This window comes from Oryx dammah, unplaced genomic scaffold (assembly GCF_014754425.2).
Source record: "Oryx dammah isolate SB20612 unplaced genomic scaffold, SCBI_Odam_1.1 HiC_scaffold_17, whole genome shotgun sequence".
NCBI lineage: Eukaryota > Metazoa > Chordata > Mammalia > Artiodactyla > Bovidae > Oryx > Oryx dammah.
Window position 1 is genome coordinate 21,501,749 of NW_024070201.1, and position 24,238 is coordinate 21,525,986.

The 24,238-nt window shown below is 45.0% G+C and overlaps 1 protein-coding gene across 3 annotated transcripts in view; it reads left to right on the top strand.

Annotated features, from left to right (window-relative positions):
* The window catches only part of DIXDC1 (DIX domain containing 1), a 70,979-nt gene that overhangs the window by 42,226 nt on the left and 4,515 nt on the right, over positions 1-24,238 (top strand). For 2 of the 3 annotated variants that reach the window (XM_040257947.1, XM_040257946.1), the window contains 14 exons: positions 3,748-3,860; positions 5,207-5,355; positions 8,491-8,580; positions 10,641-10,694; positions 12,047-12,097; positions 14,722-14,826; positions 15,187-15,240; positions 15,846-15,938; positions 16,021-16,092; positions 16,781-16,870; positions 17,224-17,385; positions 17,893-17,959; positions 22,452-22,557; positions 23,664-23,772. In XM_040257947.1, coding sequence (XP_040113881.1) covers positions 3,748-3,860; positions 5,207-5,355; positions 8,491-8,580; positions 10,641-10,694; positions 12,047-12,097; positions 14,722-14,826; positions 15,187-15,240; positions 15,846-15,938; positions 16,021-16,092; positions 16,781-16,870; positions 17,224-17,385; positions 17,893-17,959; positions 22,452-22,557; positions 23,664-23,772 — 1,315 coding nt within the window. Of the gene's footprint in view, positions 1-330; positions 795-3,747; positions 3,861-5,206; positions 5,356-8,490; positions 8,581-10,640; positions 10,695-12,046; positions 12,098-14,721; positions 14,827-15,186; positions 15,241-15,845; positions 15,939-16,020; positions 16,093-16,780; positions 16,871-17,223; positions 17,386-17,892; positions 17,960-22,451; positions 22,558-23,663; positions 23,773-24,238 lie in introns of those variants that run through there. The other variant, XM_040257948.1, reaches the window with a different exon arrangement.

The window sequence follows — 24,238 nt, forward strand, 5'->3', positions numbered from 1 at the left end:
AGCCGAGTTAGACCCACCCGGACCTCGGTGCCTGGGAAGGCAGGGGTCAGAGGAGAGAAGGCACGGCCGCCAGTCCTGGGCTCCTCCGAAGGAGGGGAGCACGCAGCCCTCCCGGGCTTCTGCCGACCCCGCGGCGCCTCCACCGCCTCGCCCGGGGCCGCCTCCGGGCCCCGCAGCCCCGCCCGGCTCTGCCCCGGGGGCTCGGCCAGCCCGCGGAGCGCCCGCCTGAGTCGGACGGATCCCGGCGCTGCCCGGCCGCGTGTGACAGCTCGGAGAGCGGGGGGAGGAGGGCGCGGGAGGGCGGGACCGGGAGGCGGCGCGGAGCGGGGATCGCCGCCCGCCCGGGCACTCGACCGCTCGGCCGGAGCCGCGGGCAGGGCTTTTCGGAGATGGGTTGAGATGCTTGCGCCCGGGGGCACTCCCGGAGCCGCGCGGCCGCGGGGACCACGGATGCGGCTGCCGGGGGCCGGCAGCCTGAGAGGGGAGGCGGTTTCCGCTGAGGCCGGGCCGCTGCAGTGTCTGAGCTGCCGGGACGGCGCGCCCCGGAGCCCGGAGCATCGCCCTGCCTGGGGCCGAGACGCCTGTCTCTCTGCCCTCTCTGCTCTCTGCCCGGACCGGGGTGAGCGGCTCTCCTAGTTGGCCTGCCCAGAGGAGTCGTTCTTCGGGGGCCCCCAGCGCGGGGAGACATGCCCGAATCGGGGAGGCTGACTCTCAGCCTCCCGCTTCACCCAGGGAAGCCGACTTGCTGAAGCCGGAGCCACGAGGGGGACCATGGGCGGGACGCAGGTCAAATGGTGAGCTGAAGCCACTTGGGCTTTGGAGGTGTGTGTCGGGGGCTTGGGTGGGAGCAGGGCCAGGACTGGAGGATGCTGTTGGCCAGAGACAGGCGGGGGTTCGGTGGGGGCGCTGTTCTGGGGAGAACAGCCTGCTTGCGGGCCTGAGATGAGCACTGTAAAATACAGTGGGTTTATTTAAGAAGCTGCAACCAGCATGGGAGAAGGAGTGGCTTTTGACCGCCCCCCGTCTGGTCTCTGCTGAAGCCAGCACTTCAGGACATAACAGAACTCTTATTGCCTTGTACCCATTTAAAAAATTGATTGGACTTTTAATTGGAGATATCTTTTCTGGGAGACTGCTTGTCTGACAAGTTAAGATTGGAGAGATGTTAGACCTGTGGGAATTAGGAATGTATCAGTCAGACCTGATTTGTAATCAGTTGTTCCCTGTCTTGACAGGATTATAATGGCAAGTGGGGGTTTACTTGTTTATAAAGCAGTTTTTTAAGCTCATCAGGGAGATCCCAAGCCATGTAATTAATTAGCATTAAAATAACGTTTGTGTATGATTCTCCTGCATGAGGTTCTTCCTTGGGGAAGGCAGCTTGCTCTGACATGTGCCTCAGGATTTTTCTTCCTCAGATTTCTTTTATCTTTTAGACCCAGCCGTTTAGTTTCAGGGTTTTTTCTCTCTGTGGCTCACATACTGGCAGCCCCAATTCAAGAAAGAGAAATGTTGTTTTCTTTGGCTGCTCTGCCACTCCCCCAGTGGGGCTGGGTATGCAGACATCCGCCTCCTTCTGCCCTTATATGGGAGATGGCTCACTTAGGAGGGAGCCGCTGAGCTGATCTAGCTGAGCATGCGTCTCTGCTCTCAGGAAAGCAGTTTTCCCCGCATCCTAGATTCACACCACTCCTCCCACCCCCCACCCCCTTCGTCTCACACATATCCACTGTGGTCCAGCCAGATGCAGGCGGGGGCACCCGTCAGCCACAGCGCCTTGTCAGCTGGGAAAGTGTGGTCTTACCATTTCTCAAAGAGGACCAGCTGGGGTGCAGGCCTCTTTCTGCACTCAGATCTCTATTTCTATAAGAAGGTGAACGCTGAGGCCTGAAGAGCAAAAATCTATTCTTCTTGTGAATGGTAGTCCTAGACTGGTGCTTTTCCAGCAGCTGATTCATGTTGGCCTGGAAGTTAGATTGCCTAAGTGGTGAGAGATGGATAAGAGAGTTCCCTGGAGCAATTTCCTTTTCTAAATAGCACTTCTTGCCTTTCTCCACCTGTCTGCCTGTTTGGGTTGTAAATATATAGATATTGTTAAGTGACACTTTTTTTAATTTGCAGGAGCAAAAGACAACTTTTTTCCCCTATGGTTCTGATAAGGATGAGAGTGTATTACTGGTTGAGGTCATTCCCACCAAATCCCAAAACCCGGGACACTGAGGAGGTTGAGACACTAGTCGTCAGGCTGCTTCAGAGCTTTTTGAAATCACTGGCTGCCTCCACTGTGCTTGGCTCTTGTTTTTCGTGGTTTCTAGGAAGATGAAATGTTAACTCCTGATCGTGGCTGTGAGGATTAGCCTGGGAGACTTCAGGGGCACATTAAGTGGGTCAGTGAATCCAAGACACTTTCACTGTTGTCTGGGTGATGGATTTGGAAAGAATTCCTGAGAGGGGGCTGGGCCTGCAGACCCCACAACCCCTGAGATTGTTTTGGTGCTGATGTTCTCAAGGTGGGTGCAAAGAAAGAGGGCTCTTCAGATGGCAGTGTCAGCCTCGCATTCCATCGTATCCTGTAGACTTGCTTCTGGAGATTTAAAATTCTGCTTCCTCCCAAATGCAAACCATTCCTTCCAAAGCTAGTAGTTATATTAGAATTTAAGAATTGTTGCAAGATTTCTGATGACAGTTTTTAAAAAAAGATTTATTTATTTGTCATTTTGTCATGCTGGGTCTACACTGCTGCTCAGGCTTTCTCTGGTTGCGGCGGGTGGGAGCTCCTCTTTGGTTGCAGTGCTTGGGTTTCTCATTGTGGTGGCTTCTCTTGTTGCAGAGCACTGTCTCTAGGGTGCTCGGGATTCAGTAGTTGCGGCTCCTGGGACCTAGAGAACAGGCTCAGTAGTTGTGGTGCACAGGCTTAGTTGCTCTGGGCATGTGGAATCTTCCGCAAACGGGGATCAAACCCTTGTCCCCTGCATTGGCAGGTGGACTCCCAACCACTAGACCACCAGGGAAGCCCTCTGACAATTTAAAAATTAGTGTGGCAGAGATATGAATAACTCTTGGCAGTAAATCAAGTAAACCTTTATTGTCCCTTGGCAGGTGTTATCCCCTTTTGAGATATTACACCCTTTTCTGTATCACATCCTAGCATTGTTGATATATCACCCTTTGCTCAGCCTGGCACTGTCCACACTCTGCAGTTTTTCTCCGTTGAGGCACCCTTCACTTTGTCTCTGCCTTTGGGAGCAGCCCAGATCTGCCATGATTATTCTGCTGGTATTGCATGTGTCTGTGATAGATCAATGTATTAGAAATATATTTTCCTTTCAGCTCCCAAAGCTACTAAAATGCATAGTCCATCAGTCTCTGAACTTGGGCCCAGGGATCATGATGGAGGAGGTGGTGGTGGTGGTAAGTGAAGGACAAAAACAAAAAGCCAAACCAAACAAAAGTGGAGTTCTTTAAAATGCTGCATTATCCACCAGTTTGATAAATCTCTTATTGAATTAGGCTTAAAGGCAACTTTGTTGTGGAAGCTTCCTGGGATGGGTCATTCAGCATTCATTTCATTCATTTAACAAGTTCATCATTCATTCAACAAGTATTTTTTCTTATTGTGGGCCAGGCACTGCCTTTAGGCAGTAGGAGTTAGATGAATAAGAACCCATCTCTGGAATAAATTGGGAAAGTTGGCTTCTAAACAGCTGTTTGCAATAATTGTTTCTCTTCTTTTTCCTTCCGTCACAGCCTGACTTCCCCCAGTCCTATCCACAGTGCGAAGAGCGAATCCATTATAACCCAGTCGGAGGAGAAGGCAGATTTCGTGATTATTCCCTCCGAAGGAATAGAGAACAGAACAGGTACTATATTCTCGGCCTGCCTGGGGTGGCTCAAGGAACAGCCTTCAGCATAAAGAGTTTGGGGGTCCTGACTGTCTACTATCAGCTCCCTGGCCTTCTCCACACACAGTCTGTGCATGCAGGGTCCATTCTAGAGAGCTCTATTGCTTTGGAGCCAGTGAATGTCGTATCCTCTCACAAATTGTCACTTCCACTGTCCAAACTGTCAGATGTCCTGCGGCAGTGTAGACAGCTGACCACCTGCGAAATTAGGAGATGACTTTGGAACTGTCAGAAGCCTGCTCAAGTAAAAAGTTTTTATTATTTCTGTATTATGCAAGTAATTTCAGTACTTCTGTAACTTAACTTCGGGCCAGGAATATATGGAGCGGAGGTGTCTGAGAATATACAGCAGAGAGCAGGTCGGCATCATGTTTTGTGTAAAGGCTACTTGTTTAGACTTCTCCTTCCTCTGTCTCAGTCTCCTTTTTCTTAGATAAACACAGAGGAAAGCAAGGAAGAAGCAAAGTGGGTGACTTAAGAGTTTTATTTGCCTGAAAGATAATGAAACCGAAGTCCTCTGAAGGAAAACTGGAATTAAATTCTTCCTTATTTCACACTCCATCTAGCCCTGGCATCAGTACCCAGAAAGTTAGTTATGTTACTGAGTCAGAAAGTCCGGGGACCCTGGGGAGAGAGAGGGAGGTTTTTACAGAGTGCTTGCTCTGGGCCGGGCACCATGGGTGCCACACATAGTTGTCTCGTGAAATCAGACAACAACCCAGAGGGATTAGGCTTATTATAATATTCATTCTTACCAATGAAGTCAGAAAAAGAGACTGTAAAGACAGGGAAATAAAACTGGAGAGAGGGAGGTACAGAGTTTGCTTATACCGGTCTGTTTCCTGTTTTTGTGACTCACACAATGTTATATGTGAAAGGGGTTCCGTCCTCCCAAAATGGTCAAAGGAATATGAGTAGAGGTCTCCCCTCTGAAGCTCCTTTTCATTGCATCTGAGAGCTCCTCTCTTTGTTGCTTGAGGGACCGAGCCCTGGGAGGGCCAGTTCTAGAGTAAAGAGTAAAACCTGCCCCCTACCAGGGTTCCCCGGGAGGGAATCCTTAAGGTTCTGAAGAGGGTGGACCACCTCGACTAAGTTCAGCTTTGCTCCCTGGCACCCAGGGTTAGTGGAGACAGTGGCCAGTTCTTCCTGTCTCACACCCCCACCTGCTGGAGAGTCCAGCCTGTGCAGTGAGGCAGGTGCAGAAGGCAGGTGACCCAGCCCTGTGAACGCGGAGGACGGCGAGGGCTTGCTCCCAAACTCAGTTTTTTTCACCATGAGCTGTACTCCCTCCTCCCCTCTCATAGAGGAGACAGACTCTCCATTACCCCGGGACTGGAGACCAGGCAGCCCCCGGACCTACCTGGAGACTTCATGGGAAGAGCAGCTGTTGGAACAACAAGAACATTTGGAAAAAGAAATGGAGGAAGCCAAGAAAATGATATCAGGATTACAGGTAGCTCTTTCCCTTGTTGTTTCTCTTTGGTGCACCAGTTGTTGTTGTTGTTTTGTTTTTTGGTTTGTTTTTGACCATACTGTGAGGCTTGTGGGATCTTAGTTTCCAGACCAGGAATTGAACCTGGATCACTTAACCCCCGGACTGCCAGGGGATTCCTGCACCAATTGTTTATTATTTTTAACTCAATAGAATCAGTTGAAAATAAAGCGATTCGGTATTCTGTGAGGTCAGAGCTGAGTTTAGACTGAGAGGGTAGAACGCGAAGAGCAGAAAAATCCCTTATGTGTGAGTTCGCTTAAACAAGCCTCCTGGACGCTTGTTGACAGCACAGCTGTTAGGAGTTCTGCCTGGGAGCCGTATCTACCCTCCCCTACCAGACCTCCACCCTGGCTCTCTGCTTTGTGGGTGGGTTTCTCCCGTATTTGCAGCCACAGACCTGCAATGGCAGCTTCCCCCAAAGAATGGAATTGTGAAGAATCAAGATTTTTCTCTGAGAAATTCACCATCAGGAGGGCTGTAAGTGCCAGTAATGCTGCAGGTCTCCACCTGAGTCTAGCTAAGGGATTTAGCTCACCCTCAGTGCGTTCGTAAGTGGATGCCCAAGGTACAGTGATCAGGGAGAAGGGCAACTGAGCCCTTCGGTTTTTCCTACACCTTCTGTGCCAGCAAGCCTCCCCCAGAGGCCGACTGACCCACTTGACTTAGTTCCTAGCCTGGATGACCCCCTTAGTCCTCCACCTTTGTGTGTCTGGCCCTGTTTGGGGGAGGCCTTATAGTGTTCTGATGACCCTGAAATTGCCCAGGAATATTCCTTTCTGTTTGTGCTGAGAACTGCACTGCTTCTGAATTGTCAAATATTTATGGACACATAAACAAAGCCCACATTATGTGAGTGGCTCTGGCAGGCGGCAGGCGGTGGAGGGTGTGCTCCCAACTGGCCAGCAACAGGGTGGAGACACAAAGGGGTCCTAAAGAAAACGGGGGATTGGTGCAGTGGTAAAACAGTTTACACACTGTCTGCCCCAGGAGCCCAGAGAGGCGCTGGAGGGGTGTTTACTGCCCAGACATTCCCAGGGAGAGTTGTTGCGCTTTTCCCACTTGCCCTGTATTTTTAAATGTCTGCCTTTTAGTTCTCTTCTCGGTCAGTTCAGTAGGAATGGTTTAATTAATGCAATGGATTTGTGTGTGTGTGTGTGCGTGTGCGTGTGTGTGCTTTTAATAGGAAGGATTAAAGCATGAAGAATTTCAGGATTACATTCAACCAGGTTTTTCTCAGGATCATTTCATTGTATGAACGTAGATATCTATCAGTTTGGTTTTCAGTTTGGTTTGCATTTTTCAGTCTGGGAGAAATCCCATGGCAGATTAGACAGAAAAAAAAGAGAATCAAGAGGCAGAAAGTCAGCATCCTGATATTCCCCACAAACAGAGGCGTTTTTAACTCACAGCCACATGATCACAATGAGAATTCAGTCCCATTACAGAATACAGTGGTGCTCACAGCATCCACTGGGCTCCTTAACTCTTTGAGTGATGAGCCCGTTGCATGCTGAGCCATGTCCAGGGTTTCTGACTGGTTAGTGTGCCTCATTAGTCTGTGAACACTTTGCCCTTAGAGTCAGGACTTCTGCGGTGTCACTCTCCTCAGCTCCTCGCGCTTTCTCATGCTTGTCTACACCTCTTGCCACAACTCCATGGGAGAACCAAATCCAGTAGACTGACTGAAATTGTTTTATTAATTAGTACTTGGGAGACTTGATAGTGTCTAGATTGTAAAATGTTTTTATATACCAACATTCGTGATACAATTTGTGTTATATTTACTGAAATAAGAATCTCTGTATCTCTTCTCTTTGGACTGGATTGAGAAAAAAATTGTAGACACAGTGGCTATAGATTTTTGAATCTTTCATTGAGGTGTCCTAATACCTACCATAGGTTTCCTAATACCTACCTTCAGGGGTAGATCCAAGTTTTCTGGGTTCTAAAGTGTACCACTTGGGGGCCCTTCTTTAAGAATAAGATTACAGATTATGACTACGATGTTAGATATAGAACCCTGGGAGGAGCAGGCCTGTGAAGGGCGCTGAGGTTTGAGCTTCCTTAGCCTCAGAATATGGAGAAGGCAATGGCACCCCACTCCAGTACTCTTGCCTGGAAAATCCCATGGATGGAGGAGCCTGGTGGGCTATCGTCCATGGGGTCGCACAGAGTCAGATACGACTAAAGTGACTTAGCAGCAGCAGCAGCCTCAGAATAAATTTGACCCCCCCACCACCATATTCTAATAAAAACAAAGCCTAGTGTGAAGACTTGAAATGAATAAGGACACCTCTCTGCAAATATGTTTTCCTTCTTGTTCTATCCAGGATGCCTTAGGGAACAAAAATGCAGAATTGCTAAGTCAAACAAGAATCAAATACACCTACATCTCTGGCAGTCCAGTGGTTAAGACTCAGCACTTTCACTGCTGTGGGCTTGGGTTTGACCCCTGTTTGGGGATCTAACATCCTGCAAGCTGCTCTAATGCAGCTAGTGTATACATACATATATACATACATTCATAAATGTATTCCAAATAATTCCTTATAATAAACTTTTCTAAGCCAGGATAATTCTGCACTGCATTTAGTTCACTTTCCAGCAGGTAAAATTCAATTTGAACAGCCAGCTCTGGTTCAACAATGTCACTTCTTAAAATGAAGTTTATTTTTAGAATTTTTTCTGGGGCTAAGGAGCCTTGGAGCAGAGGATTCATGTACCAGAGAGATGAAAGAGGCATTGAGTATGGGCCAGACACAAGGCAATCCAGACAGATCTATGATGAGCAATTGACAGAATCTAAAGATCTACAGTTATCAGGCAGATTTCCAGAGGAAGCCCAGTTGTGGTTTCATTTTGGGACAAGCTTCCCTGGTGGCTCAGAGGTTAAAGCATCTGCCCGCAATGTGGGAGACCTGGGTTTGATCCCTGGGTTGGGAAGATCCCCTGGAGAAGGAAATGGCAGAGGAGCTTGGTAGGCTATAGTTCACGGGGTCACACACGACTGAGCGATTTCACTTTACTCCACCCAGCTCTAGACTCTGTCATCTGATAGGAGTTAAATTTCTTTCTGCCTTTGTGGTTGTGCAGGCCTTACTGCTCAACGGATCCTTACCTGAAGATGAACAGGAGAGGCCCTTGGCCCTCTGTGAACCAGGAGTCAATCCCGAGGAACAGTTGGTGAGCTCTTTTGTGACTGGACATGGAATAATCTGGCTTGTGTGTCTGATTTATTTTTAGCATTGGCACTCATCTGTGCCTTCGTAAAATGCTCCCTTCCCTGACTTCAACTCTGCTGGTTTTCCTCATATGTTTTCGACTGTTTTTCCTTTCTTCCACAAATATTTATTGCATGCTGACCACGTGCAGACACAGTTTCAAAGAACTGGAGACATGAGAACGATAGATGAAACCTCAGACCTTCTCCTTGTGGAGTTTATACTCAGGTCCCTGTTGACTGAAAAAAAAAAAAGCACAGTCTAAAGGTTGAAGGTTATGTTTTATTCGGTGGACAAAACCAAGGACTTAAGCCTGGGAAACAGCATCTCAGATAATTCTGAGAGACTGTTCCGAAGAGGAATGGGGGAAGCCAAGACATTATAGGAATTTTTGCAACAAAACCAGGTAATCAGAACTTCAGAAATCACTGTTGATAAAAGAAAACCAGCTATTGCAAGGAATTTAGTGCTTTTCTATGTAGGAGAAGATGCAAGAGTCAGGGCTTCCTGAAGTCGATCCTCTGATTGCAGCTCAGCTACCTGGGGCCAGTATCCCGTGCTTTCTCACCCTGAGTGTCCTCCTCCTCCTGCTAGATGCTGCTATTCTTTGTTACCAGCCCGAGTCCCCTCAAAGCTCACTGCCTGGGCAGCTGTAATGTGGTGGCTTGATGGCTGCCTTTCTTTAATGAACGGCAGGCGGCATTCTTAGTTCACCTCCCCTTTGAAGCTTCTCTCTTTCTCCCTGTCCCTTAAAGGTTTGGGCTTCTCCAGTGGCTCAGCGGTAAAGAATCTGCCCAAGCAGGAGACACAGAATCAACCCGTGGCTGGGAAGATCACTGGAGAAGGAAATGGCTACCCACTCCAGTACTCTTGCCTAGAAAATTCCATGGATGGAGGAGCCTGGTGGGCTACAGTCCATGGGGTCGCAGATGAGTTGGGCACAACTTGGTGACTAAAACAACTACACCTTAAGTGTTGCTGCTCCTCATGTTTCTACTCTGGGCTCTCTTCTGTCTTGTACATTGACCTGGGCAATACCTGCTGCCATGGCTTCATTCACTTCCCATCTGTCTCATATGTTGCCTCTCAAATCTAGCTCTGCATGAAATAAATTTATTTTTATTTTTTTATTTAAATAAATGTATATAATTATTTACATTTATATTTATTTTTAGCTCTCTCCATGGAGTTCTACATTTGTAAAGGCAACATGCACCCGCCTGTTAGCTCTACTATATGTCCCATAAGCATCTCAATTTCAATGAGTCTTAAATTCTACAGCTTTCTCTCCCTTCTCTCCCCACCCTGAAAACTATTTGTCCTTTAAGTTTCTGTTTTTTATCACTATCCATGTACCCAAATACCCAAAACAAATCTGACACCCATACTTGAAGGGCTTCCAGGTGATGGAATAGTAAAGAATCCTCCTGTCAATGCAGGAGACACGGATTCGATCCCTGGGTTGGTAAGATCCCCTGGAGAAGGAAATGGCAACCAACTCCATTATTTAGTCACCAAATTTTATCAGTATACTTGTAAAATATCTTCATCCAGTTTTTCTCCATTTTCATAGGTTAAATCAGGCCTTCATCGAGCATTCTCGTGGCCTCCTAACTGGTTTTCCTGATTCCTCTCCTGTCCTCTAATTCATTTTCCCTAAAACAGCAAGAATGACTTAACTTCAAAGCAAACTTTGTTTCGTCATCCCTTTGCCTAAAACTTTTCATCAGTTCCTCCATTATCCTCCCTGGCCTTCATGATCCTGTTCCATTTTCCTCTTGAACTTCATCTCTTATCATTTCCCAAACCCTCTGCACACAACACACACACACACTCATTCTAAACTTTATCTGTGGTCATCTCCTCGCACCCCCAGGGCATATGCCTCCACTGGAAGGCAGTTCTTGGTAGCTGCTCTACCCTGGCTAGCAGCTAGTAGCTGCTCAGTAAATATCTGTTGATGAATGACCTCTGAATTTTACAGCATAGATATATAACCATCTCTTTTTGCTTTATATCCAGATTATAATCCAGAGTCGTCTGGATCAGAGTCTAGAGGAGAATCAAGACCTAAAGGTATGTCAGGAAATGCCCATTTTACCCTTTGAAAAAATTTTGGGGACATTACACACCAACTTTAATATAGTAATGGGGAGCAGGGAGAGAAGCAGACTCCAGACTTTAGCTGTATCTGTATTATGTCTTTACCTGAAAGAGAGAGGTGTATTATAAATACAGTAAGAGTAACACCTTTTTAATCTCAGGGAATAATAGGTATCTATGTCATTACTTATACCTTCCTATATGTTTGAAATGTTTCATATTTATCTTTTTAATTAAAGTAAATAAAGGATCTACTATCAGTTGGTCATTTTTAAAATAATTGACATAACATAATTAGTATCAGAGTGTACAACATGTTGATTCAATATATGTATATATTGTGGAATAATCACAGTAAACTTAGTCAACATATTTACAAATTCTTTCTTATAAAGGAAACTGTTAAGATCTAGTCTCTTACAGTTTTCCGATATATAGTACATTATTATTAACAACAGTTCACTTTTGTCTTTTTTTATTAATGAATACTTTCCGGAATTTTTTTAGATCAGTGGGTCTTAGCTTTTTTGAAGTCATAAGTATGTGACTGAAGCCATTAACCCTCTCCCCAGCAATTTGCATGAGAGCACTCACTGACCTGAGTTTTGAGTGGACTAACTTTGGAGCCCATCTATGGAGTCCTGGTGAAGAATCCCCATTTTAGATATGTTAATTCCAAACTCTTGAAGAGATTGCAATAGGAAAAGAGAGAGTAGAGTCTGAGTTACGGGTGCTCCTTTCCTAAAATCTTTCTCCTAATGACAATCGTGTGCATATATTTAAGGGACAGTTAACTAAGTATTTATTATTGGGCCAAATGTGTTTTTGTTTGGTCCATAAAGAACAGTACCCTCTTGGAGAACCAAAATTCTGTAACCCTTTCTGGACATTAAAAGTGAGATAATTACTTCATGAGGTTGGGGGTAAGTATATTGAGATATCATGTATTTTCGGGAGAGGGATTTAGATTATTATGATTGATGATTAAGTTTCCCTGTTGGTGAGGATTGCTAAATATAGGAATGATGAACCTATGGGAATGTATGGCATTTTCTTTCTTGGCCAGAAAGATTATGAACAGTTGAAACTGGGAAACTGGGCAGCTGAGCGTGGGTGCCACAGGAGAGAATGAGAATGAGATGGGTCCTGCTCATTTCTATGGGTCAGCTTTTAATTTTTCCTGGACCAGACCTGCCTTTGGCCTCAGTGGAGGGTTTTTTCCTTGGAATGCTTATCTGAGTTTCATATTCTTACTGACAGAATGAGGTAATGCTTCTGAAGCAACCCAGATGCTACCATCTGATCTAACTATATTTGGTTTGCAGAAGGAGCTGCTGAAATATAAACAAGAAGCCAGAAACTTACAGGGGATAAAGGTAAAAAGAAAGATATTTAACATTTTAAATAAATTCTCTACAAGGTAAAGCATTCTGAGGGAATTGGGGTACTGGTTGGGTCCTTTAGCCTTTTCTTGTGTACATCTGATGGGCCCTTTCACAGGCTCTCTGCTCCCAGCAGAGAGAGGGCTTTGTGGATGGGAAGTGAGACAGGTTGAGGAACATACCTTTGCTTTGCTGAGTCGTAGTTCTGGTGATTATGACTCATGGTGCTGTCACTTCCCTCTGCCACCTTGCTTTTTTCTATGTGTGAAAACAATCAGTTACTACGGTTTTCTTCAGTTTCAGTATTTTGTCAGTTTTCTTAAGTTCTGAAGAAGAACATACTCTTAAAAACTGTAATTTACTTAGGTTTGAATAGTTAATAACATTCAAATGGTTTGAAGTTAAAAAAGTACGAAAGGATAATCCTTGAGAAGTCGGCTTTCCAGCCCTGCCCCCTCAATCACCTAGCTGTCTTTCCTGGAGGCAACTTACCACTTATCCCCAGATATGTATGTATGTAATTTCCCCCAAAATAATAGCATACTATAAACCCAGCTCAATACGTTGCTGCTTTCACTTAACAATATATCTTAGAGATCATTCTATTTTAGTACATAAAGACCTTGGTATTCCAGTATCTAAATATATGATAATTCATTTAATCAGTTCCTATTGATAAGTCTTCTGGGTTATGTCTAGTCTTTTGCTAATACAAACAGTGATCTAGCTAATAATCTTGCTGCTGGTGCTGCTAAGTCGCTTCAGTCGTGTCCGACTCTGTGCGACCCCATCTTGCTTACATGTTATTTCACCCCAGTAGGAGTAGATGTGCTAAGTGAATAATACCTTAAAAGTGGAAGAGGATGCTCTTAAAACTGCTGCTTTCCTACACTCCCATTTATGAGCCAGACTAGGGTGTAACTCAGCAGCATCTTCCAGAATATGTTCTGTGTAGTCTTAGTCCTTTGAGATGCCAAAAAACAGCATGTTCCATGCTCAGATAAGTTTGAGAAGTGCCATACAGGCTTGAAGAGTCACAGTGAATAATAGCGTATAAAAAGGACCAGAGAAGGTCTACCATAAAGAGGTTGGCCTAAAAAACTATTAGACTGTTAACCACAGAAGCGCTTTTCCTCTCATGTAACACTTGTTACCATCCCATGAAGCACACTTTGGGAAATATTCCTCTGAACCACTGGTGCCAAGGGCATCTGAGGCCACCTTGCCATGTACTGTCATGGCAGGAGCATATTTAAGAATGACTCTCGAGTCCTTCAGAGCCTGCATATTTTGTTTGCAGTCTGTGAAGAGAGAAGAGTCAAGGCACATTTCCTGGGATGCAGCTCTAGTGCTTAGTTCCATTTGAAGTCACTATGGTTGGAGGATTGTGTCATCAGTTCAGTTCAGTCGCTCAGTCGTGTCCGACTCTTTGCGACCCCATGAATCGCAGCACGCCAGGCCTCCCTGTCCATCACCATCTCCCGGAGTTCACTCAGACTCATGTCCATCGAGTTGGTGATGCCATCCAGCCATCTCATCCTCGGTCGTCCCCTTTTCCTCCTGCCCCCAATGCCTCCCAGCATCAGAGTCTTTTCCAACGAGTCAACTCTTTGCATGAGGTAGCCAAGTACCGGAGTTTCAGGTTTAGCATCATTCCTTCCAAAGAAATCCCAGGGCTGATCTCATAGCTGATCCTTTTAAGTAAGAGTGTACAATCCACCTTGTCCTATGCCTGGTGGGAACCAAGATGGTCCAAGCTAAGAGGAAGACATCCTAAAATTAGTAGGATCCTATTATACTGGGAGGAGGAACCATCGGTCTAAGAACATTTCTGAGCAGGGAAATAGGATCCCAGTCCTGGTCCAGACAAGGCGGTGAAAGGCAGTGGAAGCCGGGCAGGGGCCGGGCTCTGGAGGGCGGGTCCCACGGCTCCTTTGTGAACAGGGTGTCAGGCAGTGATAGGCCCCAGCCCTCCTGGACAAAAGAGCTCATCTAGATTGAGTATTTACAGGCCAGGGATTTAGAGAAGAAAGCCAAGGAGGGAGGAAGGAGAGTGCATTGTCCAAGGTCATTGTCATGCGCTAGTGGTAAAGAACCCTCCTCCCAGTGCAGAAGACGTAAGAGACGAGGGTTCGATCCCTGGGTTGGGAAGATGCCCTGAAAGAGGGCATGGCAACCCACTCCAGTAATCTTGCCTGGAAAATCCCATGGACAGAGGAGCCTGAAGGGCTACAGTCCACAGGGTCACAAAGAGTCGGACACGGCTGAAGCGAGTTAGCATGCATGCGCTGTCATGAAAGCAAGTGGTAGGTGTGTAATTTAAGACTAGGTCTGTCTGATCCCAGAGGCCACTTATATTCTCCCCCTAGACCATCATGCTGTTGGCAACACAGGGGAATGTAGGGGCAAGTAAAGCACAGAGGGAAAAACGGGGTTTCCATCAGTCTGGTAGGACAACAGATAGGATTTTCCTTTAGATTTTAGTGTCCTGGAAGGGAACAGAAAAGTTCCTGCTCATCTCCTTGTGGCAGGACCCTGTGCTGTGTTTGTCTCCTGGTTTAGTAACAGCTGGCTGATGGATGAGCTGGGACCACGTAGTGAGTGTGCTTTCTCCCCAGGATGCCCTGCAGCAGAGGCTGACTCAGCAGGACACGTCTGTCCTTCAGCTCAAACAGGAACTACTGAGGGCAAATATGGACAAAGATGAGCTGCACAACCAGAACGTGAGTTGCAAGAGTGAACTTGGACTCCACTGAGCCCCAAATAGCATATGGTATGAAGTCCTGTTAGATCTGTTCCCCCTCAGAGGACTCCTCTTTGTTCCTAGATGAAAGCCTGTAGCACACTGGCCTCGAGCCCTGTGATGCTGAGGACATTGAGACATTCAGGCTGCCTTGTGGTTCTACAGTCTGATTATCTCACTGAAGATGTGGAGGGTGGCTGTGTGTTTTTACCATAGACGTGCCCTCTCTGTGCTGTATCCTGTAAACTGCCAACATCAGCTCTAGTTACCTACTGGTTTCCTAGCTGGTTTGGCAGATAATGCCCCCACACCATTGAATTCTGTCTTATTCTTCTTGCAGGTGGATCTGCAGAGGAAGCTAGAGGAGAGGAATCGGCTCTTGGGAGAATATAAGGTAAGAATGTGTATCAGTTTGGAAATTATTTCCCCCTGACCTTTCGTGAACAGCCTATTGTTGCGTTGTTCAAAGAACACTTCAGTACTCTGTTCTCCTCCTTGCTTTCTGCAAGGAAATCCTTTTCTGAGTTCCTTTGATTCACTAACTCTGAAGGTCGATAGCATGGCTAGGAGAAGGAACACAGAGCTAGGAGTCTGGAAGCTTCAGTTCAGCCAGCCTTTATTTTTATCCAGTCCCAAAGAAGGGCAATGCCAAAGAATGTTTGAACTACCGTACAGTTGTGTTCATTTCACATTCTAGCAAGGCAATGCTCAAAATCCTTCAAAATTGGCTTCAATGGTACGTGAACTGAGAACTTCTAGATGTACAAGCTAGGTTTAGAAAACGCAGAGGAACCAGAGATCAAATTGCCAACATCTGTTGGATCATTAAAAAAAGCCAGAGAATTCCAGAAAAATGTGTACTTCTGCCTTCACTGACTACGCTAAAGCCTTTGACTGTGTGGGGCTCTACTTTCCTTAGATGGAAATGGCATCACGAAAGGTGAACTGTTGGATCTCCTTGGCTTTGCCACTCATCTGAAAGGTGTGTCTCTGTTGCAGAAGGAGCTGGGGCAGAAAGATCGCCTCCTGCTGCAGAACCAGGCCAAGATGGAAGAAGCACTTCGGCAACTGTCTGAGGCCAGTTACCAGCAGGTGGGGACCATGTTTCACCACTGGCTTTCCTGCCCCTCCGACCTGAAGGAATCCCCGTCTGATTGAGTGTGTGCATTTGCAGGTGGACCTGGAGCGAGAGCTGGAACACAAAGATGTCCTTTTGGCTCACTGTATGAAAAGAGAGGCAGACGAGGTAACCTGCCTACCGCTTGGGGTCTCTGTCACACGTTTACAGGGGCAAAGAGGGAGATTCAGTTGTTAACTCAGGGCTGAACCAGCACCACAGGTTGGTTTCTGTTTGGTGGGGAGGATACAAGTGCAGGTTCTGGGATAAGAAAATCTGGTTTCAGATCCCAGCTTTACCACTTTTTTTAAAAAACCATTTCTTTTTTACACACTTTCCCACTGTGTGACCTTAAGTTGCTTAACTTCTGAACCTTAGAAATAAGGCTTATCTGAAAAATGGAAATAGCAGTGACCTTCTCTGCCATGATGAAGAATACATAAGATAGTCCATCTAAATAACAACACAGTCCTGGTAGATCTGCCTGGCACAGAGTTAGCCTCAAAAAGTTTTAGTCACTGTTCTCTTTTTTTCTTTTTATTACTGAAGCAAAGGCAGGAGATACTGGAGCAGCATTCTCAGGCCTTCCTGGGGCCAGGCAGAGGCTAGGCAAGGGCCTCCAAATGAAGGTTTTCATTTGGTTCACTCTGCATTCAGCAGTGCCTTCTGAGTGTCAGGTATTGGAGATACAGCAGTGAACTAAAGGGAAAAAAATCTTTGTACTACATCAGGAAGTGATTCGTGTAAAGAAGAAAAATAAGAGGAATTGCTTTGGAATTTCCCCTCGTACAAGCATCCTTTCTTCTTGCTGCTGTAGGTGACCAGCTACAACAATCACAGCTCTCAAAGCAATGGTTTTCTTCTTCCAGCGGCAGGAAAAGGAGCTGCTTCAGTTGCTCACAGAGGGGTATGTCCTTAGGATTTGAGTACATACTTGCCACTTCCAGCCAAAACCAAAAGGGTACCCTAGTCATCGCCAGTGGAGTCGGCCTTTTATATCCCTGTTCCCCAAGTCTTGCATCTGTTGGGTATGTAAAGCTGTGAGGCACTTACTATCCAAAGTTAAGAATTCGTGAGCCATCAGTGGGCTCGCATCTATGGAGGAAAAAGTTTTCCCACAATTTCCACCTCCTCCATCAAAAATAACAGATCTGTTGGAAACCCCTGCCCTGTATCCTCTTAAGCCCCGCGGTCGGGATGTGGTTAATAAGGTGGCACTGCCACGTGGCCATGCCCGCGGCCCTGTGGTTTTGCCCACAGAGCAGCGACCTGCAGCTTGTGCGAGACGCCCTCCGCAGCCTGCGCAACAGCTTCAGTGGCCACGACCCCCAGCACCACACCATCGACAGCTTGGAGCAGGGCATCTCCAGCCTCATGGAGCGCCTGCATGCCGTGGAGACCCAGAGGAAGCAAGAAAGAAGGGTAAGCCTCTTTCTGTGATGTTTCTCTCATCCCCTGAAGAAGCTTGCTCTTGTCAATTTAATTTAGATGAAGGCAGTGCCAAGATAGAAGGCCCTGCTGAAGGTTACAGTTGCTTTTCTCTTTGGTTTTCCTCTCAGAGGAGCTGACCGTTGATCATGGTATGTCAGTCAAGGAGGGAGTTCACAAATAACTCTAAGCAGCTGGGTAGCTGTCTAAGGGATTGTCGTTCTTGACCCACAGGTCTCCCTTTACTGCTTATTCTCCGTCCTCTTCCCCCCGAATGAGCTTGGCATTGGTTGAGGAAATATATGAGACAATGCATTGAAAACTAGAATGCTTTTTATACGTGTACGTTGTTACTGCTAGGATAAACACATCCAATTTTATATTCTGTGGAAAAAAATGTGGTAGAAAAGTATACATTTTAAGTATACTTTTATGATTTAAATTTCTCAGTTAAATTCTCCCATTGATCATAACTCTTGTGATTTTTGTGTCACTCCCCAGGTTCGGGGCAAGTCACCCAGAACTCAAGCAGGTAGTGAATACCGGGAGTCCTGGCCCCCTAATTCAAGTAAGTATTCCGTACTGCTCAGTAAGGACTCCTAGCATATTAGATCAGAAATTTAGTATTTATATGCTACTAATATTTTGGAGATAGAATTTTTCTTGTGGTACTTCACGCTTTTTTTTTTTTTAAAAAAAGAAGTACCACATTCTTCACACTCATTTATTCTGTTTATTTGGCTGCATCGTGTCTTAGTTGTGGCAAGGCATGTGGGATCTTAGTTCCCCAACCAGGGACTGAACCTGTATTGCCTGCATTGCAGGGTGGATTCTTAACCACTGGACTACCAGGGAAGTCCTAGTACTTCACCTTTATAATGCATTGTTCTATAGCAATACTAGAATCGAGTTGCTTCTAGGACTATGAAGACTATACGATCATTATCACCACCACCATTACCCCGAGTTCCATTTAGCCACATGCAGCATGTTGCTGATTCAGAGAGCTAAAATATCTTAAGCGAAATATCTTTGTCACTTCAGTTGTGTCTGACTCTGTGCGACCCCATAGACAGCAGCCCACCAGGCTCCCCCATCCCTGGGATTCTCCAGGCAAGAACACTGGAGTGGGTTGCCATTTCCTTCTCCAATGCATGAAAGTGAAAAGTGAAAGGGAAGTTGCTCAGTCGTGTCCAACTCTTCACAACCCCATGGATTGCAGCCTACCAGGCTCCTCCGTCCATGGGATTTTCCAGGCAAGAGTACTGGAGTGGGGTGCCACTGAGATTAGAATAGTTTAAAAAAAAAGTTGAGAAAAATAAACAAAGGAGTTGGCAGGCCCCACTACCTGATTTCAAAACTAACTATGAAGTTAGAGTAATCAACACAGTGTATTATAAGTGAATAGATAGACACAGAGATCATTGGAACAGAATAGAAAGTTCAGAAACAGACTTACTGAATTTGACCAGTTGATTATTAATAACAGTGCAAAATCTATTTGATGGCTCAAAGGTAGGCTTTTCAACAACTCGTCCTGGAACAATTAAAGACCCACATCAAAAAAAAGATCATTGACCCATGCTTCATACTACACATAAAAAATTGACTCCAAATGAACCATACATGTCAGTTAAAAGCTAAAATTGATTTCTGATGCCTTTGAAAATCATGTATGTTATTTACACATACATATACACAACGTTGTGTTTCTAGGTCATTTGTTCTCTGAGGTTTTCAAGGTTTTTAAAAATTACTTTATGTATATTTTGCCTGCGCTGCACAGCATACAAGATGGTTCCCCAAACAGGAATCACACCCGGGCCTCCGCGGTGAAAGCACCAAATCCTAACCACTAGGCCACCAGAGAACTCCCTCTGTGAATGTCACCCTGAAACAACAGTGATCATTTTATCAATATGATTTAAAGTGGAGTAAGACTATTTCTCTCTCATTATGCTTTTTCCTTTTTACTCAAAGAGTCTGTGCAATCTAACTCGGCCTTCTTCACTAGTCACCCCAAAGTCCTCTCATTAATGTCACCAGTGACCCATTTACCACACCTGTGTTTATCTACCAGACTTCTGTGTGACATCTGACGTACTCTTACCCTCCAGTTCACCCAAAGTGTGTGTATCACATTTTATTGGTCAGCTTGGACTGCCATAACAGAACACCGTAGACTGAGTGACTTAACAGCAGTTTATTTTCTCACAGTTCTGGAGGCTGGAAGTCCCAAGATGAGGATGCCAGTGTGGTCAGGTTTGCTGAGGGAGGGTGTTCTTCCTGGCTTGCAGACGGTCACCTTCCTGCTGAGTCTCCATATGGTAGAGAGAGCCCTGGTGTTTCTTCCTCTTTGTATGGGGGTGCCAGTTCTTTGGGATGAGAACTGGTCTACTCTTAACAACCTCATTTAACTTTAATCCCTCCTTAAAGGCCTATCTGCAGTATATTCTTGCCTGGAAAATCCCACAGAGGAGGAGCCTGGTGAGCTACAGTCCATGGGGCTCCAAAGAGTCAGACACAACTGAGTGACTAACACTTTCACTTTTCACTATCTTTGCATCTCTAGTTCTTGATACATAATAGGCACCCAGTAAACATTTTAAATGGATGATACTTCTGTTCCCCTGTCTTAGGTAACTACCATGAATCTATTTCCTAGATCATAAATTTTGGTTATTTTTCACTTTTTTATCCTTGACATTCAACTATATCCAAAGTACTAAGACTTTTACCTTCAAGGTCTCTCAAATTCATCCCTTCTCTAGCTCCAGGCTATATCTTACCCTTCCAGACCTTTCAGATTATTTTAATTGCCTCTTAATGGGATCACCCTTTGCAGAATTTCTCCCATCCAACCCTTTATTTTGCTGCTAGACTGACCTTTCTAAAATGCCAGTCTGATCATATCAGTTCCTTTTAATATCTCCCTAGAGCTTAAGACTAATATCTAAATGTCTTAGCCTGGCAGAGTCCTTTGTGATTTGGGCCGTGCCTACCTTATTATCCTCATTTTCCATTACTTCCCAAAGTATAATGCTCAAGCCTTACTAGTCAACTTTCAGTTTTATAGATACGTGATCCTTTTTTATGCCTTTATAGGTATCCTTCATGCTTGGAATGCCTTTTCCAAATTCTACATATGATCATTTTTTTAGGTGCTTTGTTTAATAATTCTCAAATTGTGTAAACAGTTTAACTAAGGGAACTTTCTGACCTCTTCCAGGTAGAATTAACTACTCCATCTTTGGTCTACCTTTGCAGTTTGTACAAATCTGATTTTAGTGTATTAAGTATTTGTTGGGTGATTCCCAGGTGGCTCAGTGGTAAAGAATCTACCTGCCAAGCAGGAGACGCACATTCAATCCCTGGGTCTGAAAGATCCCTTGGAGAAGGAAATAGCAACCCACTCCAGTATTCTTGCCTGGGAAATCCTATGGACAGAGGAGCCTGGTGGGCTATAGTCCATGGGGTTGCAGAGTTGGATACGACTTAGCAACTAAATAACAACAACAACAATTATTTGTTATCATACCTGTCATCTATAAACTCTTTGAGATCAGAGATCACATATAATTAATTTCATATTCTCAAAATCTAGTACATGGTAAGTGCTCAATAATTGTTTGTTGGATGAATGAAATGATCAATCATAAAATTTAATGATAAAAGTGAATGTTTTATTAAAAAACCTGCTGTGTGCCAGGCCCTTGGTGCTGGAGTCAAAGGAGCATCATGGCATGTAGGTTTCAATAAATGGCATTCTTTGAAAAAAATTCTGAAAACTAACTCATTACTGTGCAAAGAGAGAATGTTCCCTTGTTTTTCTTCTCTGTGTTATTCATCTCTCCTACTTCCTTATTTTAAACCTCTTCCTAGGACTTGCCTGGTAGTTAATTCCCTGGTGGTTAATAACCACAAAGTGTGGGGAAGACTCTACACTTTCAACACCAAGGGTCTGGTTTTGATCCCTAGTTAGGGAATTAAGATTCCCACAAAATTTGAGGTGCAGCCAAAAAAAAAAAAAGCCTTAAAAACCCCAAACAAAAAAAACCCTTGCTGGGGACTTCCATGGTGGTTCAATGGTTAAGAATCTGCCTTCTAGTGCAGGGGCCTGGGGTTTCATCCCTGTTTGGAGAACTAAGATTCCATATTCCCCAGGGCAACTAAGCTCACCACAACTAAGACTTAGTACAGCCAAATAAACAAATATTTAAAAAAATAAAAAGTCTTCCTAGAACTATTCTCTGGTTGCTGCCAGTTTGATTGGGATCAATGGCCTAGAATAAGTTAGGAAAACTTGTGTATCTGGAATTGCAGGAGATGTTTTAATAAAAGTTCATTTTTGGTCCTGATGATAAAACTTTTAACTCATCTCTTCTATTCTCTTAAATTCATAATCACAAGTAATTCACTGATTAAGTTTCTCTATCAGTATCTATACAAAGAAAAGAGACAAAGTATGGATCAAGAAATCTCAGTTAAAAACTGTGGGGACTGAGACTATGCTGGTGGTCCTGTGGTTAAGAATCCACCTGCCAGTGCAGAAGACACTGGTTCGATCTCTGGCCCTGGAAGGTTCCACATGCCTCACAGCAACTAAGTAGTTATGGTGCACAGGCTTAGTTGCTCCGTGGCATGTGGAATCTTCCCAGACTAGGGACTGAACCTGTGTCCCCTGCATTTGCAGGTGGATTCTTATCCACTGTGCTCCCAGGGCAGTCCCCTACCTGAAATCTTGCCTGGCTTCTCTGACCTCTTTTGACTCTTGGCAGCAGTGCCTGTCAGAACAGTTGCTGTTCCCCTGCTAGAGTCACCTGGAACAGGTGAGAAGGGATGGTCCTTGTGATAGCATCCATGTCCGAAGCACCTCCTACCTTAGTGGCCCCAGCGGTGACTTCCTGTGGGTCACACCCTATGGACAAGGTGTTTGGCAAGGGTTTCAAAATTGTGCCTCAGGCAGCTTCATTCTCCTGGGACATTTTGAATAACTGGAAATGATGGGTTATTGGAAGCAAACTGAATGTTCTGACCACAAGGTGTCTCTCTGATTGCAGAGTTGCCTCACTCACAGAGTTCTCCAACTGTCAGCAGCGCCTGCACGAAAGTGCTCTATTTCACTGACCGGTCACTCACACCCTTCATGGTTAATATACCAAAGAGGTGAGATTCTGAATCATTATTTCTTTAAAAAGGACAGGAAGGCAGAATCATTAGTTACTGCCCTCCTAACCAGCTGCAAGGTGTAGCAGTGTAGTGAGAGAGAGATTCGAGTTCCAGCTTCACCACTAACCTTCAGCATTACAAGGGACACGTCAGGATCTGCTATACAGCATAGACACAATAATGCTTCCAGTCCTGATATACAAAGATGCTCCAAGTCAGGAATAACAGTTTTTAAAGTGCTCAAAATAGCTTCTGCTGAGAGCTATGGATTACAGCCTAGCATTCCAGGGCTATTTATTGCTTATTGACCTTTGTTGCTATTGGATGGCTACAGCTAATCTAAAGAGAATTCATGTTAAAAACCTTCAAACTTTTCAGTTAATATACTCCTTTCTAAGGTAGATGGCTTTGAAATAAAGATTTTTAATCTTTGGAACCAACTGCTGAGAGAGGTGTTAAGATTTACCGTTGCTAAAGGGTCTGGGTTAGAGGGGAGCTTTCTGAAGTAAAGTGTTATAGTTTGAATTCTCCCAGCCTGGAGAAATGGAATTGCTGCAAAGAAGGAAATCAAGAGAACTTAGACATATCGATAGTTTAACAAATTAGATTGCAGACACTTTGTGTCTTATTTCCAGAGTGATACAGGAAAAAAAAAAAGTGATTTGGCTTTTGTCAAAACAGTAAATCTATTTTAAATTCTCAGATTTTCCCATTTGTAATGCTATTTGCATTCCCTAATGGGGCTTCCCTGGTGGCTCAGATGGTAAAGAATCCACCTGCATTACAGGAGACCCAGCTTTTATCCCTGGGTCGGGAAGATTCCCTGAAGAAGGGAACGGCTACCCATTCCAGTATTCTTGCCTGCAGAATTCTGCAGAGCCGGACACAACTGAGCGACTAACACACTTTACATTCCCTAACCATGACTAACTCCCTAACTTCTGCTAATAGAATCATTTGAGTTACCAAGGGCAGTGACCTAACAAGGCCATGCTGTTTCTCGCAGCAGAGACTTTGACAGGGGCCTGGGTTTAAAACTAACATCTTATCTTTTCAACCCACTGATAAACAGTCTATTTTAGTGTTCTCTGCTTTTGTTGCAGGCTGGGGGAGGTGACGCTGAAGGATTTTAAAGCGGCCATTGACCGGGAAGGAAATCATCGGTATCACTTCAAAGCACTGGATCCTGAGTTTGGCACTGTCAAGGAAGAGGTACAGAACCCTCAGGGAGTCTGGGTGGTATTGCTGGTTGTTCTTGAACTCTACGGATTCCTACTTAAGATCTAGTACCCAGAAATACCAGAATTCCCTAACCAGGGCAGTGGAGTTTCCCAGTGTCTCAAGCCAGTTGACTAGACCGAGAAGTTTCAGGGAATGGCCCAAGAAGTTGATAGCTTCGTTAGTTCATGGACTTAATCACTCTGGTCAAACTTAGAATTTTTATTTTGAAAAGGAAAAAGTTTTGGGGACTTCCCTGGCAGCCCAGTGGTTAAGACTCCGTGATTCCAATGCAGAGAGTGCAGGTTTGAGTCCTGGTTGGGAAACTAAGATCCCACTTGCCCCGGCGTGTGGCCAGAAAATTTAAAAAAAAGGAAAAAGTTTTGTTAGGGAAAATAAAGAACCCACATTGAAGAAAAGCTTGGCTTTGGGGTCTTTTTTCTTTCTATAGCCAAACCTT